The sequence below is a fragment of the Neodiprion virginianus genome, chromosome 7, assembly GCF_021901495.1.
Source record: "Neodiprion virginianus isolate iyNeoVirg1 chromosome 7, iyNeoVirg1.1, whole genome shotgun sequence".
Taxonomy (NCBI): Eukaryota; Metazoa; Arthropoda; class Insecta; order Hymenoptera; family Diprionidae; genus Neodiprion; species Neodiprion virginianus.
The window spans coordinates 18,421,826-18,443,790 of record NC_060883.1 but is presented as its reverse complement, the minus strand read 5'-3'; the positions used below and the strand labels follow the sequence as shown (position 1 = coordinate 18,443,790).

Here is a 21,965-nt window from a genome sequence, read left to right as displayed (position 1 = left end):
TGTAGGTACCAACTCACCTGTGTAGACATACCATGTAAATTGAATTCTCCGTCGTTATGGTGGTGAGTAGAAGAAGGTGCACGGACGCCTGTCGCTACAGTGCATGGCCATAGAATCGCAGGTACATTTTCCACCAGGTATATATATATATGTATATATATATATATATATGTACGCGTCCCATGCCGAGGAATTTTATAACAGGCAAATCGCTTCCAGATGTGCTGTTCCGAGTCTACGGCAAACTCCCTCCCAGTACCCGAAAACTAAGTACAGTATAGTTACAAACCGAGGATTCCCACGAGTCTCCTACTGGGACAAACTGTCCAGGCAGGTTGTAATTACTATGCTGGTACACGAAATTCTTGCTTCAAAAATTTTTCACGCTGAAGAAGAAACCGTGTATTGGTATAGATGTGTATGACAGGTAGGACGAGGTTATTGCTCGTGGGTGTTGCAAGTGCACTGTGGGAAAATTCTTACTCAAGCTGTAACAACGCTTTCCACGTCGTAAATCAGGTGAATAATTCCGCCTAGTGTACGTGGGAACGGTTCGTTATTTAGGAAAGCGAAATGTCTGTACAACTACTCATGAATCCAGATCTCCCATTATACGAAAACTGTATATATACGTTGCATTGCGAAAACACGAAGATTATTGTAATTTCTTTTATTGTAGCTTTTGTATGAATTCGGAGTAAAGAATTGATCATTGTTCCTATCTTACTGTGCTGTTTCTGATATAAGGCTTCCAATTCTTACATCTCCCACGAAAATAAGAACAGAGCTGCAAATCAATTGTATCGAAATTTGAATTCAATGCTTTGAACTACCTCGGATGCGGATTTTATTTTTCAAGAGTCAGATCGTAAACTTACGTGACTTTTGCCCTAGGATATTTCTCTCTTACTTAATCGGAAAATAATTTGCCTATCACACGATGAAGATTTTATACATTGGTATAATTCCCCCTATATTTTCTCAAATGTCATTTCGTATGCACGTATAAAAGTTGCAGAAAATAATCAGATCTGCAAAAAAAAAATAGAAGAGTAACCAAATTGTATCGCTTGATAAGTTTCATTGATCTATAGACTTGTCATCATGCGTTACAAAAGAACTTACCGGTGAAATAATCTCTAGCCAACGAACATTGTTAAGATTCGATCGGACACTTCGAATTTTGAAATTCGAGTGATTTACCGTTTGCGCGTGTGTAAGATGCGATTGGGATACCTATGCGCATTTACCGTCGGTAAAACAGAAACGGAAAGTGTTGCGTTATCGTGAAAACGCACGTTCCATCAAGCTCGTCATGTTACCGACCGACTTTATACCTAACCTAAAAAACTGTGTTGAAAAATTCTCGTCTGTTACACTGTTTACTGTCAAATTGTACCGAGCGTTAGGCATCATAGGTACCATCCATCGAGTTGTTGACATCCTGATCTCTGCACAGGTAAAAACATCCGAAGTAACTGAGAAATGTCTGACAAGCAGAAAGTGTTGGTATGCGGAGATGTGAGAGGAAACTTCAAAGCGTTATTCACAAAGATCGAGGTAATAAACAAGAAGTCTGGACCGTTTGACTTTCTGCTTTGCGTGGGGAACTTCTTCGGTCCAACTAACATCGAACTGGAGCCGTACAAAAATGGTATGAGACACATCTCTGTGCCAACTTATGTTATCGGTCCAAACACAGAAGCAGACGTCGAGCACTATCCCGATATAGATGGGTGCGAAATATGCCCCAATCTTACCTACCTCGGCAGACGAGGTCTCTACAATTCATCGTCGGGGCTGAAGATCGCCTACATCAGCGGTGTGGAAAACTCAAACTCTGCCAGATCCTCTGGCACTTACAATTTCAACCAGACCGACGTTACGGCCATCAGAGATATTTGCCTTAAAGGACAGCCCAGCTTCAGGGGCGTTGATATTCTTCTCAGCTCTCCCTGGCCGCAAGACGTCACAAATCTCGATCCCAACAATCCACAGTTCAAATATCACGGCTCCAAACTCGTGGCGTGGCTCGCTGCCCATATCAAACCAAGATATCACATCAGTGGACTTGAGGATATACATTACGAAAGACCTCCGTACAGGTGAATTGGTTTTTTTCAAAGTTTATCACATGTTTGAATAAAAGTTTCAAGTTTGGCGATTTGTATTAAGAAATTTTCCTTATTTTCTGATTCATTTCAATAGGAACCACGCACCGAATGGAGACAGCATCGAGATAGCCTCAAGATTTATAGGTCTGGCTTCAGTCGGCAATACACAGAAAAAGAAATGGCTTTACGCCCTGAATCTCACACCTGTTGATCGCACAAGACTCTGTGATCTGGCGCTAGGAACGACAGACGAAACGCAGAGTCCTTATCCGCTATCTTTGCTGAATTCTAAGCACTCCAATCAGGCGGATGACTCGAGAAATACCCAGTTCTTTTATGACATGGACTCCAAGGACGATAAAAAACGATCCAAAAATCGCGATGGTGGTTTTCACAAAAAACCCAGGCCTGAATTTGACCAGGCCAAGTGCTGGTTTTGCCTTTCCAGTCCTGAAGTATCAAAACACTTGGTCATTTCCGTTGGCGCTGAAGTTTACCTCGCTTTAGCCAAGGGTGGATTGGTCGACGATCACTTCTTGATACTGCCCGTGACACATCACGCCAGTCTTTCCATCTTGCCAGATAACGTTGCCAAAGAAATGAAAGCTTTCAAGAAAGCCGTGGCCAAGTATTATGCCAGTACCGACAGGGTACCAGTATTCTTTGAAAGAAATTACAAGACTTCACACTGTCAGCTACAGGCTGTTCCTGTTCACAAAAATCAAGAACCTGCCTTAAAGGAAACATTCGAGGTACGATGAGTAATTAAAACGACCAAGCAAACTTTGTCACGTTTCAATTTCTTTTCTGTTATTTCCCAATAGGAGTTTTCGCAGAGCAGTAATTTCCAGCTAGATGAACTCCCGCCGCGAACTCAGCTCGAACAAATAGCCCCGGCAGGAACGCCCTATTTTTACGTTGAACTTCCAAGTGGTGAAATGCTCTACCACAGAATCAGGAAAAGTTTCCCCATCCAGTTTGGGCGTGAAGCATTAGCAAGCGATCGGATATTGGACATGAGCGATCGCGCAGACTGGAAGGATTGCCAGTTGGACAAGGAGGAAGAAACTCAGTTGGCAAAGAAAATTAGACAGCAATTCCAAGAGTATGATCCTGCTGCATGAAACAGGAGATAATCCTGAAAGACACGCAAAGTGCAGTATCGCCCACTTGGTGCTGATGGAAATCACATTTTATACTCACCAAATGCTTTTTATTTTCGTAAATTGTAAATATATGAAATGCCTCCAAAGTTCGACGTTCTTTAAAACATATTTTATTGAATCTCTGTACGCTGAAACCGTAACTCGTATTGCTCGGGTGTTGCCAAAGGGTTTAAATTATGCTGTTTCATCTGAACAGCGATGTCGAACAAGTAGTCGTAGCATTCTGTCCTGTAAGCGAAAGAAAATCGATATTCGTTAGTAATTTGAGTATGTTGAATAATAGAAATTGAATAACTCTTACGCATGGACAAATTTTAGTAAAAAAACAAACTTGATTCACAGTTTTGGAAATGTGGTCACATATATCAACACCATTTTTTAAATTCTTCTGAAAAGTGATAATCTTTTTTTTTTACATTGTCTTAGCTTGTTGCCAGGTGTCGCCCCATACATAAACGCCGTGCCTTCTGACCAGAATGGCGCAAGTTTCTGGATATTTTTCAATAATCTCTGCCATACGATCTTTCAAGTCTTCCTCAAACGGAGTATTTTCTATAATCGGCACAACCAGCTCTTCGTCATAGCGATAAGCACGTCCTGTTTTCTGATTTCTAATTCCTAAAAGGTGAATTATCTATTCAGTATGCCAGCCAATGTACAAGCAAACAACTGCTGCAGTTATTGACAACTACCTTTTATCATCTCTAGATGAGTGATGCGGAATTCTGTTTCTGGCCAAAGCAGCGTTACCATGACTGCAAATTTGGAATGGGTGTGTATAACCGCCCCTGCATTTCTTGCAGTATAAGCGCACATAAACAAAGGCGTGCACTGCGATGGTTTCAGCTTTTTCTCATTGGGAGGAGTCTTCTTGACGGTCCCTCTTATATCGTGAATAAACATCTCGTCAGGACTGATACGCTCTTTCTGCACACCAGAAGGTGCTATATAAATTTCGTCGCTATTCAAAAAATGAAAAACTAATTTAATAAATCTTTGATATTTTCTCTTGCATCAGCTAATATTATCAAACTTCCAGGATGTCCAGTCAAATGTTAAAAATAGAGTTGTTTATTTTATTATAATTATCTTAGAAATGAGATATGCTGATTGAATGTAGAAATTATAAAAAGTAAATTCGCTTCTGAATATGCCATCCATTTACAAGTGCAATTTATTTGGCAGATTGTAAAAGTTTCAAAAGAAACAAGTGGCAGTTTGTAAACGAGACTGCTTTTTAGTTCAAATTCACGTTCGATTTCAATATTGTATCATAGAATTCCAAGTAATTCATAGACTTGCGATAATTCCCTGATTTAAAAAATTACAGTAACTATTGGACATCCTGGAATTTCTCCTTGCATGCTGAATTATTTTTTAAATTGATGAGGATAATAACCCATCCTTAATAGAGATACCGCCTCCAGTTCCAGTCACCCATCCAAGGTGATAAAACTGCCTACAAAGTTCAGGAATCAAATTGCGAGGATGCTCCTAGAAAATGAAGTTGATTTCTCATCATTCGGTTTCCAGATTTCAAATTTTCCGTTCAAAGAACGCAACGATTATACTCAAAGTAGCAACAATCAGATCGAATTATCTAACACTTCGGTAATTCATACCTTCGGGTAATTTGCGTCGTAGAAGTCCATAGCGAAATGCAAAGATTATGATAATTTATGACACTGAAGCACGTCGTTGAATGATGAGTTCGAGTATTTTTCGACTCAACTGTGAATATTTAGTAGATGATAAGAATTTCCTTATCTTCCTGACGAGATCATTTCGAAACGGGCCTTCGAACTCTGAAAATATAACGCATATTTATCGAGTTTAGGCCAGGTTAGGTTGACGTTAACTTAGGGTTAGGTTATGTTTGGGTTGACTAGGTTAGGTTAGCTTGAGAAACTGCGTGAGGACTGTGATTGTACACAGTTTACGCGCAAATTTCGCGTAAATATCATAACCGCCTAAATGAAGATCTAAAACGTGAAATTGGGCTAGCGAATCGTCCATCGATAGCAACATGATGTCAATTCATTAACATCCTGATTCCCTGTATCGAATTACGAAGCTGCTGGTTCGTCTCTGTTGAAGATTCTCTGATCGCAGACGAAAACAAGTGACAATCGCAGGTGAAGTTTTTCACCCTTTTCATGATGATCTAAAACGTGAAATCGGGTTAGAAAATCATCCACAGAGAGCAAAAAGACGTCGAATCATTGACATCCTGATTCTCCGTTCCGAAATATCAATTTACGAAACTGCTGCTTCGTCTCTGTTGAAGATTCTCTAATCGCGCTGCGTCACGTCTTTTCGCCTTTGCGGCTGCAGAGCAGAAACAAGCGACAGTCGGAGGCGACGTTTTTGACCCCGAGATACGAAAAACAAGCAAATCGTCAGAATGTCGGAAGAAACGGAGCTGCGGGAATACCTGGAAGAGGACGGAGGGACGATAACCTCTGAAAGCTTTACCTTCGCTACACCAAGTTTCGTATCAAGTCCTGACAAGGTAATAAACTTCGGGGTGAATTCTGAGCATGTATTTTCCGCCCGCCAGAACCAGGAGAACTCGTTCATTTTCGCACCTCCGGCAAGCGCCTCGCAACTCAGCTCACAAATCGAAGACTCTGGCGAGGAAACGGTGCAGGAACTAAAGGCGGTCAGAAAGCTTTACAACGCACCTTCGGGCCTTTTCACTTCAGCGCTGCAACCCTTCAAGGCCACGGATAAACTCATCGAGGATTACTGTCATCTCAAAAAACATGCCAAGTCGCGTTCTGCGGTTAAAGAGGACACGAGAAAATCAATCACATGCACCAATGTCCCCGAGCAACTGTTGACCAAAACGGCGGCGAAGGAATATTTCACCCAGTTTGGCCAAACGGCGAAGATTACATTGAAACCTCGTAAGACCACCATCACCGTCCACTACACTAACAGGGCGGCGGCAAACGCCGCGTTTCACAAAGCTGGTCAATTTGCGGGAAAGATGTTTGACGTGTCTTGGACGAGTTCGGAAGTTGCGCCTAAATCTTCAACAAAAAGGACAGTCAAATCTGATGAAGAGGCTGTGAGAAATCTCATCACCGCCGACAAGTACACGGTGAATGCTGAACTCCAGGCTATGATGGGGCTGGAGTACAATATGCACGGCGTTAAAACACCACAGGTCTTACTACCCCCTAAACCGAAATTGAAAAAGTCTAGGGAGGTCACAAAACACGAGAAGCTGCCGTCCAAGGCTGCCCTGAAGTCTGAGAGACCCGAACACGAGCCTCAAGCGATTGTGCCTAAAGCAAGCGCCGAGGAGCTGCAAAACATCATTCGTCAAGCGGCTTACACCGCAGAAGAGAAGTACAAGGTGCTGGAAGCGAGAGATAGATTAATAAGACTAAAACAAATAAAGCCAAACAGTTTGGCGGCAGCCAAAATAACTATAGGCACTTGTCCTGATATGTGTCCCGAGAAGGAGCGACTGATGCGCGAAGCGCAGCGGCAAGTAGCGCTATACGAGCAGCTCGAGAGCAGAGAATACAGGATAAATCACACCAAGGCTGTAAAGCAATATTCGAGGTCATCAGCTGATCAGGAGGAACCGTTGGCCCATGAATTGAGGCCTGTCGCGTCGTTGAAAATGACGATGAGCTACCTGCTGCACGAGATCATGGACATGTGCATGGCAGAGAGCACAAACCTGGCAGAGTGGTTTCACTTCCTATGGGACAGGACGAGGGGCATTCGCAAAGATATAACTCAGCAGGAACTGTGCTGTGTAGATAGCGTTGAGCTGGTTGAACAATGCGCAAGGTTTATTTTATTTAATCTCATTTTAATTACTTAAAAACAGGTTTACACTCCATACATTTAATACAAAATCACTATGTGGCATAAAAATATATAAATTTTAAACATTAATCAAGGAGAATTAAGTATATAACATGAATTATAATTGATATGAAAAATAATTAATGAATTCAATAGTCTTCTTTTAATCTATATTTATATATTTGTTTTTGCATTTCATTTTTAGATGATGTGCAGCTTGAAAAAAGTTAAAATATATATATATATATATATATATATATATATATATATATATATATATATATATGTATATATATATATACATTCTATAAAATGTAAAAAGTAAAAGAAAAAATACATATATTATTTAACTTATTCTTATTTCATACTTTAACGAAGTCTTCGGCAAACCAATTCACTACTTCATACCTCATTTTGCTCTAACATCTTGACAATACATTCATGGAGATATCAATTTTATAGGTTTCACATATTCTGTTCGGAACGTCTGTGTGCTGAGGGGCCGTCCGTCTTTGACAAGAAGATAAATACCGAGAACTTGACCAAGTGCTTGCAGACGTTGAAGTACATGTACCACGACCTCAGGGTGAAAGGAGTCACGTGCGAAAATGAAGCAGAATTCAGGGGGTATATCGTACTGCTCAATTTAGACAACGCTAACTTCATGTGGGACCTCCAAAAGCTGCCACCCGATATACAAAAGTCGCCCGAAGTCAGATTCACCATTGAAGTTTACTCGTCCATTGACTCTCACAACTTTTCCAAGTTCTTTAAGCTTGTCAAAAAGACGACTTACCTTAACGCCTGCATTCTGCTGCGGTACTTCCAGCAGGTCAGGGTCAAGGCCCTGTCTGTAATGGTCAAGGCTTACTGCAGAGTCACATTCAACCCGTTTCCACTCTATGAACTAATTGACATCCTTGGATTTGAAGATGAAAACGAAGCCGTTAACTTCTGTAAACAAGTTGGGCTCAACATTTCCACGGATGAAATGGACATTGTTTTAACCAAAGAAAATTTCAGCGAGCCTGAATCGTCCATTGAACAGGGCAGAGCTATTCTCACTGTGGAATCCAAACGAACCCGGCATCGTCTGAGTGTCGGGCAATGCATCGCAGGTGGTAGAATGCCTGAGAAAATTTACAAAAATCATATTCCCCACGACAGTTTTGATTCAAAAGGATACCTGCAACCCAGCGCCATTAACGTCGAGGATCAAACTAAACAGTACAAATGTAAAACAGGCCCGGTCAAAAATGATCCCTATGAATTTATGGAGGAAGACACGATTAAGTCTTCGCAGAAATTAAGACCACAGTTGAAATCAGAGGATCAAACTGATACTGGGACCAGAAAACCAAACCAAACACTTTTGGCTGAATCTTCGAGCAAATCTGCTGGCTTCGGCGATGTTCTTAATAAAAGTGATAAAATTCCGCCATTGTTTCCCACTGTCTTTGACCAAGCTCCTGTACAAAAGGTACAATTTTCATTCACAAAACCATCCACTGCTTTCCAAAAGTCGGAAACTAACACACCGTTTGTATTCAGAGCAGATACCAGTTTACCACTTGAAAACAAGGCTTCAATTTCTGATGTGAAGCCTTGTCAAAATTTGGGGGATGGAGATAAATTTAAGAGTCACAATTTTGGAGCATTTTCAAAGCTGAGTCAAGGCACAGCTCAGATTGGGAACCAGAAACCAATTAGCGAAAATAATACAGGTTTACAACATGGACTCGAGACGTCGAAAACTAAAGATATTTCCCCGTTTTGTATGCCTCAGAAAAAAAGTACATTTTCGGAGATTACGCCGAAGAATATTTTTGGAAAACCTGATAGCGGAGTGCAAATTGTGGGTACCAAAACAGTAAAAACAGATGCGACAAGGGAATTTGAAAAAAAAGAAAGAGAAAGAATTGAGGTAGAGTTGAACAAAAAGAAATTAGAAGAGATACAGAGACAGCTTGAAGCTGAGAAACAGAAACTGAAGGAATTGGAACGAGCAAAGAGGTTGAAGGAGGTAGAAAAAGAAGCCAAACAAATCCTGGATGAGGTAGAAGACGAGATGATGAAGGAAATATGCGAATCTGTGCTAAAGGAAGCGATCGATCTACAAAAAATGTACGACGTGCTGAGCAAAAACGAAACAGAATCTTTAGTAGACCAAATTGTGTTGCAACTTTGTACGGAACTTCTAAAGGAAGAAATACGTATCCAAGATGGATTGAACAGAATATCGAAACGAATCGAACATCGAATAATGAAAAAGTATTACAAGACTTGGAGGCAAAATGTCACTAAAAAGAGACGTCAAAGAGAAGCTCTCGACGACACACCGGTCTGGCTACAAAATCACTCGGTCAGCGAGTGCGCCAGACTGTTATATCACCCTGAGCAGGATATGGTACTCGACAACATGAGGAGAAAAAGATTAAGAACCGATTCACCACCACAGGAAGACAATCTTGCACCAGTCGAAGTGATAATATATGCCGGAATAAAGGAGAATTTAAAATCGTCCGACAACGAACTGATCCCCAATGTATTTTGGAAGCTTGTTATATCATGGCCCGACGTCGAGCACCAGGTTCAACTGTGGCAGTATAAAAAAATAATGAACACCTACCTAAATCCTGAAAACTATACGCAAGAGCCGATAATGAAGACCTACAGTCCCAACGAGTACGAAACCTTGAACATATGCATAAGACACTTTGAGGGTATAATCAATGATTATAATTTGGTCGGAACTGATGGTTTGTTATTTTTGGCAGCCTCTTCAGAGAACTTGAATACAGTCAAGCGACGTTTGTCAAAAACCATTTTGTCCAGATCCAAGCTCATGCCTATACCAATAGCGATTGTATTCCTGGGACCTGATGACCTGGTGCCAGAGAATGTAGAGTTGGAGCTTGATTTAGAGATTCTATTGGAATCTGGCTATGTATCTGAGTATACTGTCGTATTCGAAAAAGAAATTAACAAAAGTCAAATACTCAGATTAATCCAAAGTGCTGCACTCTGGTTAACAACAAATAAATCACCTGTTGTACCTTTGGAAATGGATTATCTTAACCAGGTGTTGAGCGCTTGTTTAACTCAAGAATTATGGCTAAGGTGAGGCACTTTCACTAATCAATCTCCTCATTACCGCTATACGTTCTTAGAAATTAGGAACTGTAATGTTTTCACATTACTGAAGCTAATTGCCTCAATTATAATTTCTGTTACCTGTGTTTCCCTAACTTCACGTGTAGTTCTGCTTTAATAGAAATCAAACTATATTCTCATTCATTCACTTTGTTTATACAGAATACAAGGACACTCCAACTTCAACAAACATCTAGCCTCAGCGTTAGACGATCCTGCTTTCATCATTAACTTGCATAATGAAGCTGTTACGCATCTTACCGATATATTTTTGGACCCAGAGTCCTTACAATATACTGAGTTTCCAAGAGAATTTAAGTCGCTGTTGAGTGACCAGGTGGACCTGCCATACAGCTATGAGTATTTTGATAACGCATGGAAGAACGAGCAAAATAGATCTGAGCTTGAGCAAATTATGAACAGTTTTCGACTGCCGGATTGGAAGTAAGAATTTGTTGACCGATTTTTAACGTTCAGTAAAGCTGTCTATGTATTCTTACTACAACTTTATTTTATAATTTTGTGCTTTTCCAGATATCAGTGGCCAATAGCAAACATGTCAGAACTTCACAATGCAATAAAAAACTACTGTTCGAAAGCATTACCTGACTATAATTGCGATGACTTGGCTTACAAAGTTATGAACGCTCTCTTTTTTATGACCGACAACTCGCAAAGCCTTAGTTTTATAGAGGTGATTCTAGAGATCGCGAAGAGAAAGATTTTATTGCTCGAAACGGATTTAAGAGTAGTGTATAACAAAAATCACGTCAAACATTTCCGTACGTTGCCGTGGTGGTTTAAATCGAGTATATTGTTGGAATACATTTCACAAAAGGAACTTGACATCCAAAACCAAGCGAGTGAAAAAACTTTTACGAATGAACCGTTCGAAAAGCGGCAGCGATTGCAACCCGATTTTAACGATGATTTAGATGTAGATAGTTTCTATGATCGTAATGACAGCCTAGCTGAATATTGTAAAGAAAGTCAAGACCGAGTTATGACTGTACACGGTATGTGTAAACAGTTTGAACTCGATATGGAAAAACAGAAAATGAAAAATAAAGCGCTGAACAAGCTCTTGGAACAAGCTTTACTAGACGAAGATCTAAATATTTTGAATTGACGCTAGGTGTAGGATAAATTAATAGCACTTGACATTTACACAAAAGAGTGAAATATTTATTTAAAATAATGTAGTAAAAAGCCTTTCTACTTTATTAAAAAAAAAACCGCAATAAATAATTGAAACGGCCTCAAATTCATTATTTACATCGAGTTATAAGAAATTTAATTGATTTTTCAACCCAAGTGCTATCTTAATAAAATTATTATCTAAACTAAATTGTAAGTTTCATTGTAATTATGGTAAGTTTGTACATTTCGCAAAATAAACTCCCTCCAATACAAGCAGAGGAAAAAAACCATACTCGGGCAAGAACAACTACAGTGACAATTTAAAAATTAGTTGTGTACATATAATTATTCAAATAAAATGTTGTGTAAATTATATTTTTCTCCGCCTGTTGGAATAATTTTGATAAAGAGTATGGCCAAAAATACATGCAGATGAAAACGAATTATTTTTCATACAAAGAATGCTGTTTATTATAATCTTGAGAGAACTACTTCCAAATTTTAATTAAGGGGACAAGAATATTGAATAAAAGATTGCTTTGTAATATCTTCAGATAGAATAATTTGGCATATAAAAACTCGAGAATGTCAGGCTGTGCAATTATCGAATTTTTTATACTCGAAGATGCTTTTGAACTACCTATCAAAAGAACATGATTTTCTCTGTTACAATCTTAGGAATATTACCATTTAGCAGAATGTTACAGGGTTTTTTAAAATCTGAAAATCGTCATTTTGGTCCCCTTTTTTAAATCCCCCCCATTTTCCGCATTTTATCCCATCGTGATAAAATTTTCTATATCAAATGCAAAATGTTCAAATTCTTTTACATGTTTCGAACATCGAATACAAATCGATTTTTCCCCGTTTTCCGTGTAATCATTAGTGACTTATTCAGGTATTAATCTGTCCCGAATTTGCGTCTGGATTCGATGTTTAGCCGGTTAAATTACGGACGTTACAGGATATTCGGATATAATTATGCAGCTGTTTGTGAATGTGTATTACGTTATGCGTCATTTACGACACTATCGACATTTCCGCAAACCATAATACGGGATAATGAGTCATACGGACGGGGAGGAGGAAAGAGTAATGGTCAGCGTCAGCAGCAGTGAAAGAGATTATTTTTAACAAGCTCCTCAAGCTTATTATTAGTCACGGCTTCATTAGCCATGGCTGAGTGACTCGCCGATTGTAAGCTATTGTTGATTCGAATTGATTCCCTCCAGGAACCCTCGCCGCTTGACGAGCCAATCAGATTCGCTCAATCTGTGGTAAGTAGCGGCAGCCAATCGGATGTCTTGTGTATAGACAGCGTCAGAGCTCTCAGCGGTAAAACGTCGAAGCTTCGAATTGCTTCGAATGTCGAGTTCATTTAAAGCCCAACGGTCGTTTCGGGTGTTTTGTTGACGATTTAAATAGTCGAAGCGAATCTCGCGCACTTACGCCGTGGTTTTGAACGGATTTTTTACCTGTGGCGGATACTCGTGGCGTCGTGTTTCACGCTTAACGGACAACAAGATCCAAGATAAACTCGCGGCATTGAATCAGTGTGACTTTTTGACGAGAACCGCGAGTACAATTTAACGGAAAACTCTGGAGCCTGCGGATCACCGACGGATACCCGAGGGAAGAAAAGCAGCTGTGATGTTGAATTGAGTGTCTGTCTCAACTGCTATACCAATTTACTAAACACCTGCCTTCTCTGTTATCAATTATACGTGTTTACACGTGCTGCTTGTAGAATTTGCTATTAATATTTCAAGTAACATGTCTCATCTCAAGTACATGAAAGAGCTCAACAGCTTAACCCGCATGGACGAGCCGGTCAAGGGCCCTGTTCCTAGGTGGCAGAAGAAATGTTTGGAAGCATCGAATTCAAGGTATTGATTAGGCTCTTTGCTTTGTTTTTTTACCTTTCCAAATTTTTACTTCTCTATTTCATATCTCCGGTTTTTTTTCCTCTACTACTCGGTGAAGAACGTGGATAATACTTTTTTTTCACTTCCACAGCGTCTTAACTGCAGAAACTACGAACCGTCGGTAACGGAGATTGACAGTTTTTTCTCTTTCTTTAGATATGAAAATTAACACTACCGAATCATTTGTCTTCTCTATTTTTTATGATTCGGTACGAGATATCGCGATTGCATTTTGCCAGATAATCAAATGATTTGAATATTGCGAAAATAATTTTTTACTCGAGTAATTCCAGTCGGTCAAGTAAAATTGAAATGTCGCCTTAAATCGCTGTGGAGTATTTGAAATTTTTAACGGTCCGTATGTAATAGATTTCTTGTCAGAAAATGACTTCTAATACTCAATTAAGCTTGGTTTCTGATAGGAGAAATATTTGTCAACATTTCTCTTTGATTTTTATTTTCTCCTCATTAATTTTACAATGTTTAATTTTACAGCATCAACGTGAGCATAAATTCGTCACGAAAAATAATGAGTGGATCATTTGCAAATTCAACAACGAGTAAAACACCGACCAAACGATCTGAAACACGGGGTAAAAAAACACCGGCTAAGGCCACGAAAAAATCTCCCAGTGAGTACAATTTTCAGTTTGTCTTCAATATGTATAATGTGTATGCTATTGGATTTTTTGTACGAATGAGGTGTATGTGCGGCAGTAGTTAGTACCTCATTTTTAACCTGTATCTTTGACTCATAGTTATTACAAGTTTCAAAATCCAGAAAAATTACTTGCAAGTTTCATTTTAAACCTGCAATTCGAATTATTTGTGTAAGTAATCATAGATGATCAGACTATACGATCCTGACCGAAAACCTTTTTTTTTTTCATTTCAAATGCATTAGGTCCCACTTCCATTTGGTTGTTATTCATTAATAAATTTATTTTTTACTTCCAACACAAAATTATATTAGTACATTTTATTAGTCTTATTTTACGATATGTCATCATCAATGATAAATTATGGAGCATTTCCAAAGAAATTATCAGACCTAAGCCAAAACATAATTTTTTATCAAACAATCATCAAAGGTTTCAGAAGAAAGCATCAGCCAGCCTCACATTTTATGATGAATATCATTAAAAAAAAGTATTACAAAGCTGAAATTTCAAACTTTGTAGAAAATAAAACATTGTAATAAGGCATATTCTAAATGTCATATCACGATTTTCCCATGTTTATTGTTATTTGTCAAATGCTTTCGAAAATTTTTGACATCTCTGTAGCATGATGTAGCAATTATTAAATATCTTCAATACTTTTTATTATTATCTGCCCCTTGTTGATTGCCTAGTATGCTTGTACTGTGTGATTAATATTGCTGTGTGTGTTGTCTGTGTGTAGTGGCTGAAATGTTGAACCTGCTTTTGGTGATAGGTCGAGCTTCAACGACTCCAGCGAAGACCCCTAGTGGAGGGGATAGGTTCATACCCTCGAGATCAACGACGAATTTTGACTTGGGCCACTACAAGGTAATTTTAAAGAGAGTGAAAAAAATTCTAGCTTTGTATAATGGCAGGTTAAGAATAACTCTGTTATACTTGGTAACTTATTCTCATTTCCTAATGTTACTCAGCTTCAGCAACAAAATACTGATGACGCAGATAAGGGTGAAACGATTAGTCCTTCAAAGAGAGAAATGCAGCGCCTAATAGGGGAAAATTTGCACGGTGGTGACATTAACAGCATGAGGGTTCTCTCCTACCAAAATAAAGCCCCAGCACCACCCGAAGGCTATCAAAATCCACTCAGAGTTGTCTATAGCCAAACAAAGACACCTGCCAGTGTCAAAGCTTCTACAAGATACATTCCGCAGGCACCAGACAGGATTTTGGATGCTCCAGATATCATAGATGATTACTGTAAGTCGGTTTACCATGTACCAGGCATCAAATAGCTATGTGACTTACGTATATCATCTTTTTTAAAAATTTATTATCAATTTTTCCCCCACTTCAGATCTAAATCTCGTTGACTGGTCATCGTCAAACCTGTTAGCAGTAGCTCTGGGAGCAAACGTATATCTATGGAATGCAGGATCAGGAACCATTGAACAACTTCTGGAGCTAGAAGGCTCTGACTACGTGTGTTCTGTGGGATGGATTCAAGAGGGACCATACTTAGCTGTAGGTACAACAACAGGAAATACTGAGCTATGGGATTGCAGTCAAATGAAAAGAGTGCGAGTGATGAATGGGCACGTCTCCAGAGTTGGTTCCCTGGCATGGAATTCGCATGTATTATCAACTGGATGCAGGTAAGAATTAAAGTTGCGCACAAACGTGGGTTTCAGTTCTTTAATTGCTTTTAATTTATTGTTATTTGAGTGAAAAATGTTGAACCGTTTCCACAGATCTGGGCAAATCGTACACCATGATGTTAGACAACGGGATCACATAGTCGCTTCCATAAACGCACACGCCCAAGAAGTTTGTGGCTTGAAGTGGTCACCTGATGGGAAATATCTCGCTAGTGGAGCAAACGACAATATGTTGATGGTTTGGTCTGCGGTTGCTGGCCAAAATCACTCGCATACCCAGCCTATTTACTCCCTTAATCAACATCAGGCTGCTGTGAAGGCTCTCGCTTGGTGCCCGTGGCAGAATAATATCTTGGCCAGTGGCGGTGGAACTGCGGATAGAACTATACGATTCTGGAATTGCAATACAGGTATATTCGCATTTTGTGATTGTGAAAAAGAAAGAATTATGAATACATGAAGACGATATGTTGAAGTCAGATTCGAAGTTGTAAATAAAAGTTTGTTCCTGTTCTGTTACAGGTGCCTGTGTCAACACGATAGACACAAAGTCACAAGTATGTTCACTGCTCTGGTCAACCACATACAAGGAAATCGTATCTGGCCATGGTTACGCTCAGAATCAATTGACCATATGGAAATATCCGGGAATGACAAAGGTCGCGGAACTAACAGGGCACTCTAGCAGAGTGTTGCATTTGGCCATGTCGCCGGACGGTACGACGGTCCTTAGTGCAGGAGCAGACGAAACTTTGAGACTATGGAAATGCTTCCAGCCCGACCCGCACAAGAAGAAGGAGATAACGGAAGTCAAATCCGTTGCATCTAGACTCAAACAATCCATCCGATAAAACGTAATTCTTGTAGGACTCGATCATTGATTAGAGTAAATTAATTTTTTTGTATAATTTATTTTCAATGAACGTATAATATTTTATTGTGTAAACTCTACCTTAGCTTGTAACGGCGGAAATTAGTTTTAGAGAATAAAGACTTTTCATTACTTTTGTAAAATGATATTATAGTTAATAATGACGTGTGTGAGCAATGAATATCACTGTATTTTTCTAACCATTATTTCACACTGCGGTTTCTTTGTTGACTTCGTATTCAAAATGCCCATACGATTATCTGTGTTATCCGCGCACAAATTCATCTTTTTCTTGACTTAACGTTTGGTAATGTGTTCATTGTAATTATAGTACTTGTAACCGTGACTGTGAGGTGAAGGATTATAGGTAAACAATACACATTGCCTGCATAAGAACTTCGCTTTAAATATAATCAATATAGACAATAGTAATGTATCTATTTCGTTATTATGTGCATCATGTAAACGTGCTCAAGTCAGATGAAGGCGGCAAAAGAGTTGACCTCCCGTTTCCCAAACAATAAATGTCACAGAATGGTTTGTCTACAAATAAGAAATATGAAATTCTTATTATATTAGATTATTCTGTGCAATTGCAAATAATATCGAAATCCCTATTGACTGACTTGTACACATTTACGCAGAACAGGTGATTATTGTACAAATATAGTCTTTACGGTAATTAAGATTGTATTATACGAACATGTATTTCGGTGATTGGAAATTTTTTGTTCGACGAACACTTAGTATAAATGTTTCCTAATTTATGATTGATTACAATCATGTTCGTAGTTTAATTGTATCACATTTAATTCAATAAAATTCAATTATTTTGATTGCAAAGAAGCAATTCTACGTGATTATACAATCATATACTTAACTCGAGCAAAGATATTCATGATATATATTGATGGATGATAAGAATGCTCTTTAATTATACGATAACGATTTTTTGCATGCGAAAGTAATGTATCCATGACTTCTTCGCGTGTGAGGAGTTTTTTTTTCGTACACAAAATTCTAATTCTTACCATGAGGAATTCACTAAGTTTCAAATAATGAGCTGGCGCCATTTTAACAATTAACCATTAACTACAATAAAATCTTTTCAGTTAATAATTAAGTGTTAGTACATTTGAGAATAAAAGACTGTGCAAAATACATGTAAATTTATCAGTTTACACTAGAATTGTGCACAACTATATCATTCCGCTTTAAAATCTCGTCTAACGGCCGTTAGAATACGACGACTGCCGAGTCAAATCAGATTCCAATTAAAATTTACGCCTGAGCTACAGCAACTTGTCAAACAGGGAGTAAAAATAAAAAAAGAAGAGCGTCTCTTACTTCATTCGCTGGGACCTCATAAGTTCAAAAAGAGCCCTCGGGCTTAAAACGCAATCGCAAGAATCGCACGTAAAAAATCCGCAGGCTCTCTTGGAAATATCCCTCGTCCAACTCTAATAGCATTTTCCGCTTCCGGGTACCGGCTGAATTGAGAGCGCACCGCGCGCGATTTCAAAGTGCAGCATATTTTATTTCAAAATCTGGTGCATGTTTTTTACACTAAGTGCAGAATAATTGACACCGTCATTGGGACTCTGCAGCGAATGCGAGTGCAACAAAATTGTGCGAAACTTGCGAATAATATCAAGCGGTAAACTTTACAATAATTGGATTTATTATCGTTTTTCTCCGACTACGAAGATGAATTATTGGCTTATTTAAATATGGCTCAAAGGAATCTTAAGCCCAAAGGCCAAAACTTCATTACAGTCGTTGTGTATAAATTAACCGACAAAGAGGTGAGTAAATAAGTACATTTTTCTCGATTATTAATCAATTAAAATACATGAACAATTATATGTCAGTTCAAGGATGATTTTCAAATGAGTCGCAAGACTGCATATGAAGTGATTAATATGTACAAGAATTCGCAGTGTTATCCAAATCCGCCCATTCGCTCGCCACTTTGATTTAGGCGGAAAATTGTAGATCTGTTTGCGATCCCACCTCACACTCGGGCAGTGACTAATGATTTCACACGTTTCACTTGGACCGCGCTGAACATGCACTGCTGCAGGATCTTTGGAGTGCGCAAAATCATCGTGTAGACTGGAAAAAAGCTTCCTGTTCCAGCGTGACCAAAGTTCACGCGTAAAGCTCGTGTCCTTTCGCTCAATGTAGTAACTAATCGGACATCATGCACACTCAATTTTTCAGTTTCGTTGGAGTTGCTCAAAATCGATGACATATTTCATTTTATTATTTAACGCTTCATCCTATTCGTGACAGTTTATTCTATTCGTGTCGACTCGATGCTTCCCAGCCGGTCAAATCAGGCCTTCTTGGTCGGTCTGTTGAATGCTAATTCGTCCTGTCATGTCCATGGAAATGCTCGATCTGCTGAGTTGATATAAAAAATTGTAGGCGAATTTTTCTACCGGAACGATATTCTTCGTGGGCGGTTCGCATTTCTGATTCATATTCTTAATGAAAAATTACAGCGCATTGGCACTGCTTTTGAACGATTCCTCACGTAAAATTACGTCGAAATGGTGGACAAATCGTTTAATCCTGCACTTTTCAAAATCGCAAGAATTTTCGCCAAAATTGCAAAGGGGTTAGCCTTACTTTTTCTTCATTTTTCGACCAAAAATTTTGGGTCTCCGATTCGATTTGTATGACCTTTTTCTGACTAATTGGACCCTCCGGAACTCAGAAAACGCAGCGAAAAGAGCGTGGGATCAACAGGAGAGAAATGGCGAAGGAAAAAGCACCTGCTGAAAAATGTCGAAAACACAGGTTCTCGTTTTCTGGCTGTAACTTTTTATACAATAATCGCAGCGTGTTGGGACTGTGCCCAATCGATTTCTCCCGCAAAATTACGTCGGATTAGTGCCAGAATGAATTGATTCCAGCACTTTTGGAAATCGCGAAAATTTTCGCAAAAAATGCAAAGGGGTTAGCCTTACTGCTTCTTCATTTTTCGACCAAAGATTTTGGGTCTCCGATTCGATTTGTATGACCTTTTTCTGACTAATTGGACCCTCCGGAACTCAGAAAACGCAGCGAAAAGAGCGTGGGATCAACAGGAGAGAAATGGCGGAGGAAAAAGCACCTGCTGAAAAATGTCGAAAACACAGGTTCTCGTTTTCTGGCTGTAACTTTTTATACAATAATCGCAGCGTATTGGGACTGCGCCCAATCGATTTCTCTCGCAAAATTACGTCGGATTAGTGCCACAATGAATTGATTCCAGCACTTTTGGAAATCGCGAAAATTTTCGCAAAAAATGCAAAGGGGTTAGCCTTACTTTTTCTTCATTTTTCGACCAAAAATTTTGGGTCTCCGATTCGATTTGTATGACCTTTTTCTGACTAATTGGACCCTCCGGAACTCAGAAAACGCAGCGAAAAGAGCGTGGGATCAACAGGAGAGAAATGGCGAAGGAAAAAGCACCTGCTGAAAAATGTCGAAAACACAGGTTCTCGTTTTCTGGCTGTAACTTTTTATACAATAATCGCAGCGTATTGGGACTGCGCCCAATCGATTTCTCCCGCAAAATTACGTCGGATTAGTGCCAGAATGAATTGATTCCAGCACTTTTGGAAATCGCGAAAATTTTCGCAAAAAATGCAAAGGGGTTAGCCTTACTGCTTCTTCATTTTTCGACCAAAGATTTTGGGTCTCCGATTCGATTTGTATGACCTTTTTCTGACTAATTGGACCCTCCGGAACTCAGAAAACGCAGCGAAAAGAGCGTGGGATCAACAGGAGAGAAATGGCGGAGGAAAAAGCACCTGCTGAAAAATGTCGAAAACACAGGTTCTCGTTTTCTGGCTGTAACTTTTTATACAATAATCGCAGCGTATTGGGACTGCGCCCAATCGATTTCTCTCGCAAAATTACGTCGGATTAGTGCCACAATGAATTGATTCCAGCACTTTTGGAAATCGCGAAAATTTTCGCAAAAAATGCAAAGGGGTTAGCCTTACTTTTTCTTCATTTTTCGACCAAAAATTTTGGGTCTCCGATTCGATTTGTATGACCTTTTTCTGACTAATTGGACCCTCCGGAACTCAGAAAACGCAGCGAAAAGAGCGTGGGATCAACAGGAGAGAAATGGCGAAGGAAAAAGCACCTGCTGAAAAATGTCGAAAACACAGGTTCTCGTTTTCTGGCTGTAACTTTTTATACAATAATCGCAGCGTATTGGGACTGCGCCCAATCGATTTCTCTCGCAAAATTACGTCGGATTAGTGCCACAATAAATTGATTCCAGCACTTTTGGAAATCGCGAAAATTTTCGCAAAAAATGCAAAGGGGTTAGCCTTACTTTTTCTTCATTTTTCGACTAAAAATTTTGGGTCTCCGATTCGATTTGTATGACCTTTTTCTGACTAATTGGACCCTCCGGAACTCAGAAAACGCAGCGAAAAGAGCGTGGGATCAACAGGAGAGAAATGGCGAAGGAAAAAGCACCTGCTGAAAAATGTCGAAAACACAGGTTCTCGTTTTCTGGCTGTAACTTTTTATACAATAATCGCAGCGTATTGGGACTGCGCCCAATCGATTTCTCTCGCAAAATTACGTCGGATTAGTGCCACAATGAATTGATTCCAGCACTTTTGGAAATCGCGAAAATTTTCGCAAAAAATGCAAAATGGTTAGCCTTACTTTTTCTTCATTTTTCGTCCAAAAATTTTGGGTCTCCGATTCGATTTGTATGACCTTTTTCTGACTAATTGGACCCTCCGGAACTCAGAAAACGCAGCGAAAAAAGCGTAGGATCAGCAGGAGAGAAATGGCGAAGGAAAAAGCACCTGCTGAAAAATGTCGGAAACACAGGTTCTCGTTTTCTGGCTGTAACTTTTTATACAATAATCGCAGCGTATTGGGACTGCGCCCAATCGATTTCTCTCGCAAAATTACGTCGGATTGGTGCCACAATGAATTGATTCCAGCACTTTTGGAAATCGCGAAAATTTTCGCAAAAAATGTAAAGGGGTTAGCCTTACTTTTTCTTCATTTTTTGACCAAAAATTTTGGGTCTCCGATTCGATTTGTATGACCTTTTTCTGACTAATTGGACCCTCCGGAACTCAGAAAACGCAGCGAAAAAAGCGTAGGATCAGCAGGAGAGAAATGGCGAAGGAAAAAGCACCTGCTGAAAAATGTCGGAAACACAGGTTCTCGTTTTCTGGCTGTAACTTTTTATACAATAATCGCAGCGTATTGGGACTGCGCCCAATCGATTTCTCTCGCAAAATTACGCCGGATTAGTGCCAGAATGAATTGATTCCAGCACTTTTGGAAATCGCGAAAATTTTCGCGAAAAAATGCAAAGGGGTTAGCCTTACTTTTTCTTCATTTTTCGACCAAAAATTTTGGGTCTCCGATTCGATTTGTATGACCTTTTTCTGACTAATTGGACCCTCCGGAACT

General features: G+C 39.3%; 4 protein-coding genes across 4 annotated transcripts; 3 read left to right on the top strand and 1 right to left on the bottom strand.

The window, feature by feature from the left end:
• The first annotated feature begins 1,321 nt into the window (after positions 1-1,321).
• On the top strand, positions 1,322-3,369 carry LOC124309313 (CWF19-like protein 1). Its single transcript, XM_046772857.1, has 3 exons — positions 1,322-2,105; positions 2,209-2,866; positions 2,939-3,369. The coding sequence occupies exons 1-3, from the start codon at positions 1,486-1,488 to the stop codon at positions 3,236-3,238; spliced, it is 1,578 nt and encodes a 525-aa protein (XP_046628813.1). The 5' UTR covers positions 1,322-1,485; the 3' UTR covers positions 3,239-3,369.
• On the bottom strand, positions 3,314-5,109 carry LOC124309316 (methylthioribulose-1-phosphate dehydratase). Its single transcript, XM_046772861.1, has 5 exons — positions 4,903-5,109; positions 4,680-4,774; positions 3,973-4,241; positions 3,697-3,898; positions 3,314-3,508 (listed from the first exon to the last, which is right to left on the bottom strand). The coding sequence occupies exons 1-5, from the start codon at positions 4,930-4,932 to the stop codon at positions 3,391-3,393; spliced, it is 714 nt and encodes a 237-aa protein (XP_046628817.1). The 5' UTR covers positions 4,933-5,109; the 3' UTR covers positions 3,314-3,390.
• A 91-nt stretch (positions 5,110-5,200) lies between these two features.
• Positions 5,201-11,776, top strand: LOC124309310 (uncharacterized). The gene is made up of 4 exons (XM_046772848.1): positions 5,201-7,090; positions 7,571-10,228; positions 10,424-10,705; positions 10,796-11,776. Exons 1-4 carry the CDS (start codon positions 5,685-5,687, stop codon positions 11,388-11,390), a joined length of 4,941 nt encoding a protein of 1,646 aa, XP_046628804.1. The 5' UTR covers positions 5,201-5,684; the 3' UTR covers positions 11,391-11,776.
• Positions 11,777-12,765: 989 nt separating this feature from the next.
• Positions 12,766-17,337, top strand: LOC124309314 (cell division cycle protein 20 homolog). The gene is made up of 7 exons (XM_046772859.1): positions 12,766-13,287; positions 13,822-13,958; positions 14,764-14,858; positions 14,963-15,248; positions 15,346-15,643; positions 15,740-16,056; positions 16,169-17,337. Exons 1-7 carry the CDS (start codon positions 13,175-13,177, stop codon positions 16,495-16,497), a joined length of 1,575 nt encoding a protein of 524 aa, XP_046628815.1. The 5' UTR covers positions 12,766-13,174; the 3' UTR covers positions 16,498-17,337.
• The last annotated feature ends 4,628 nt before the right edge of the window (positions 17,338-21,965 follow it).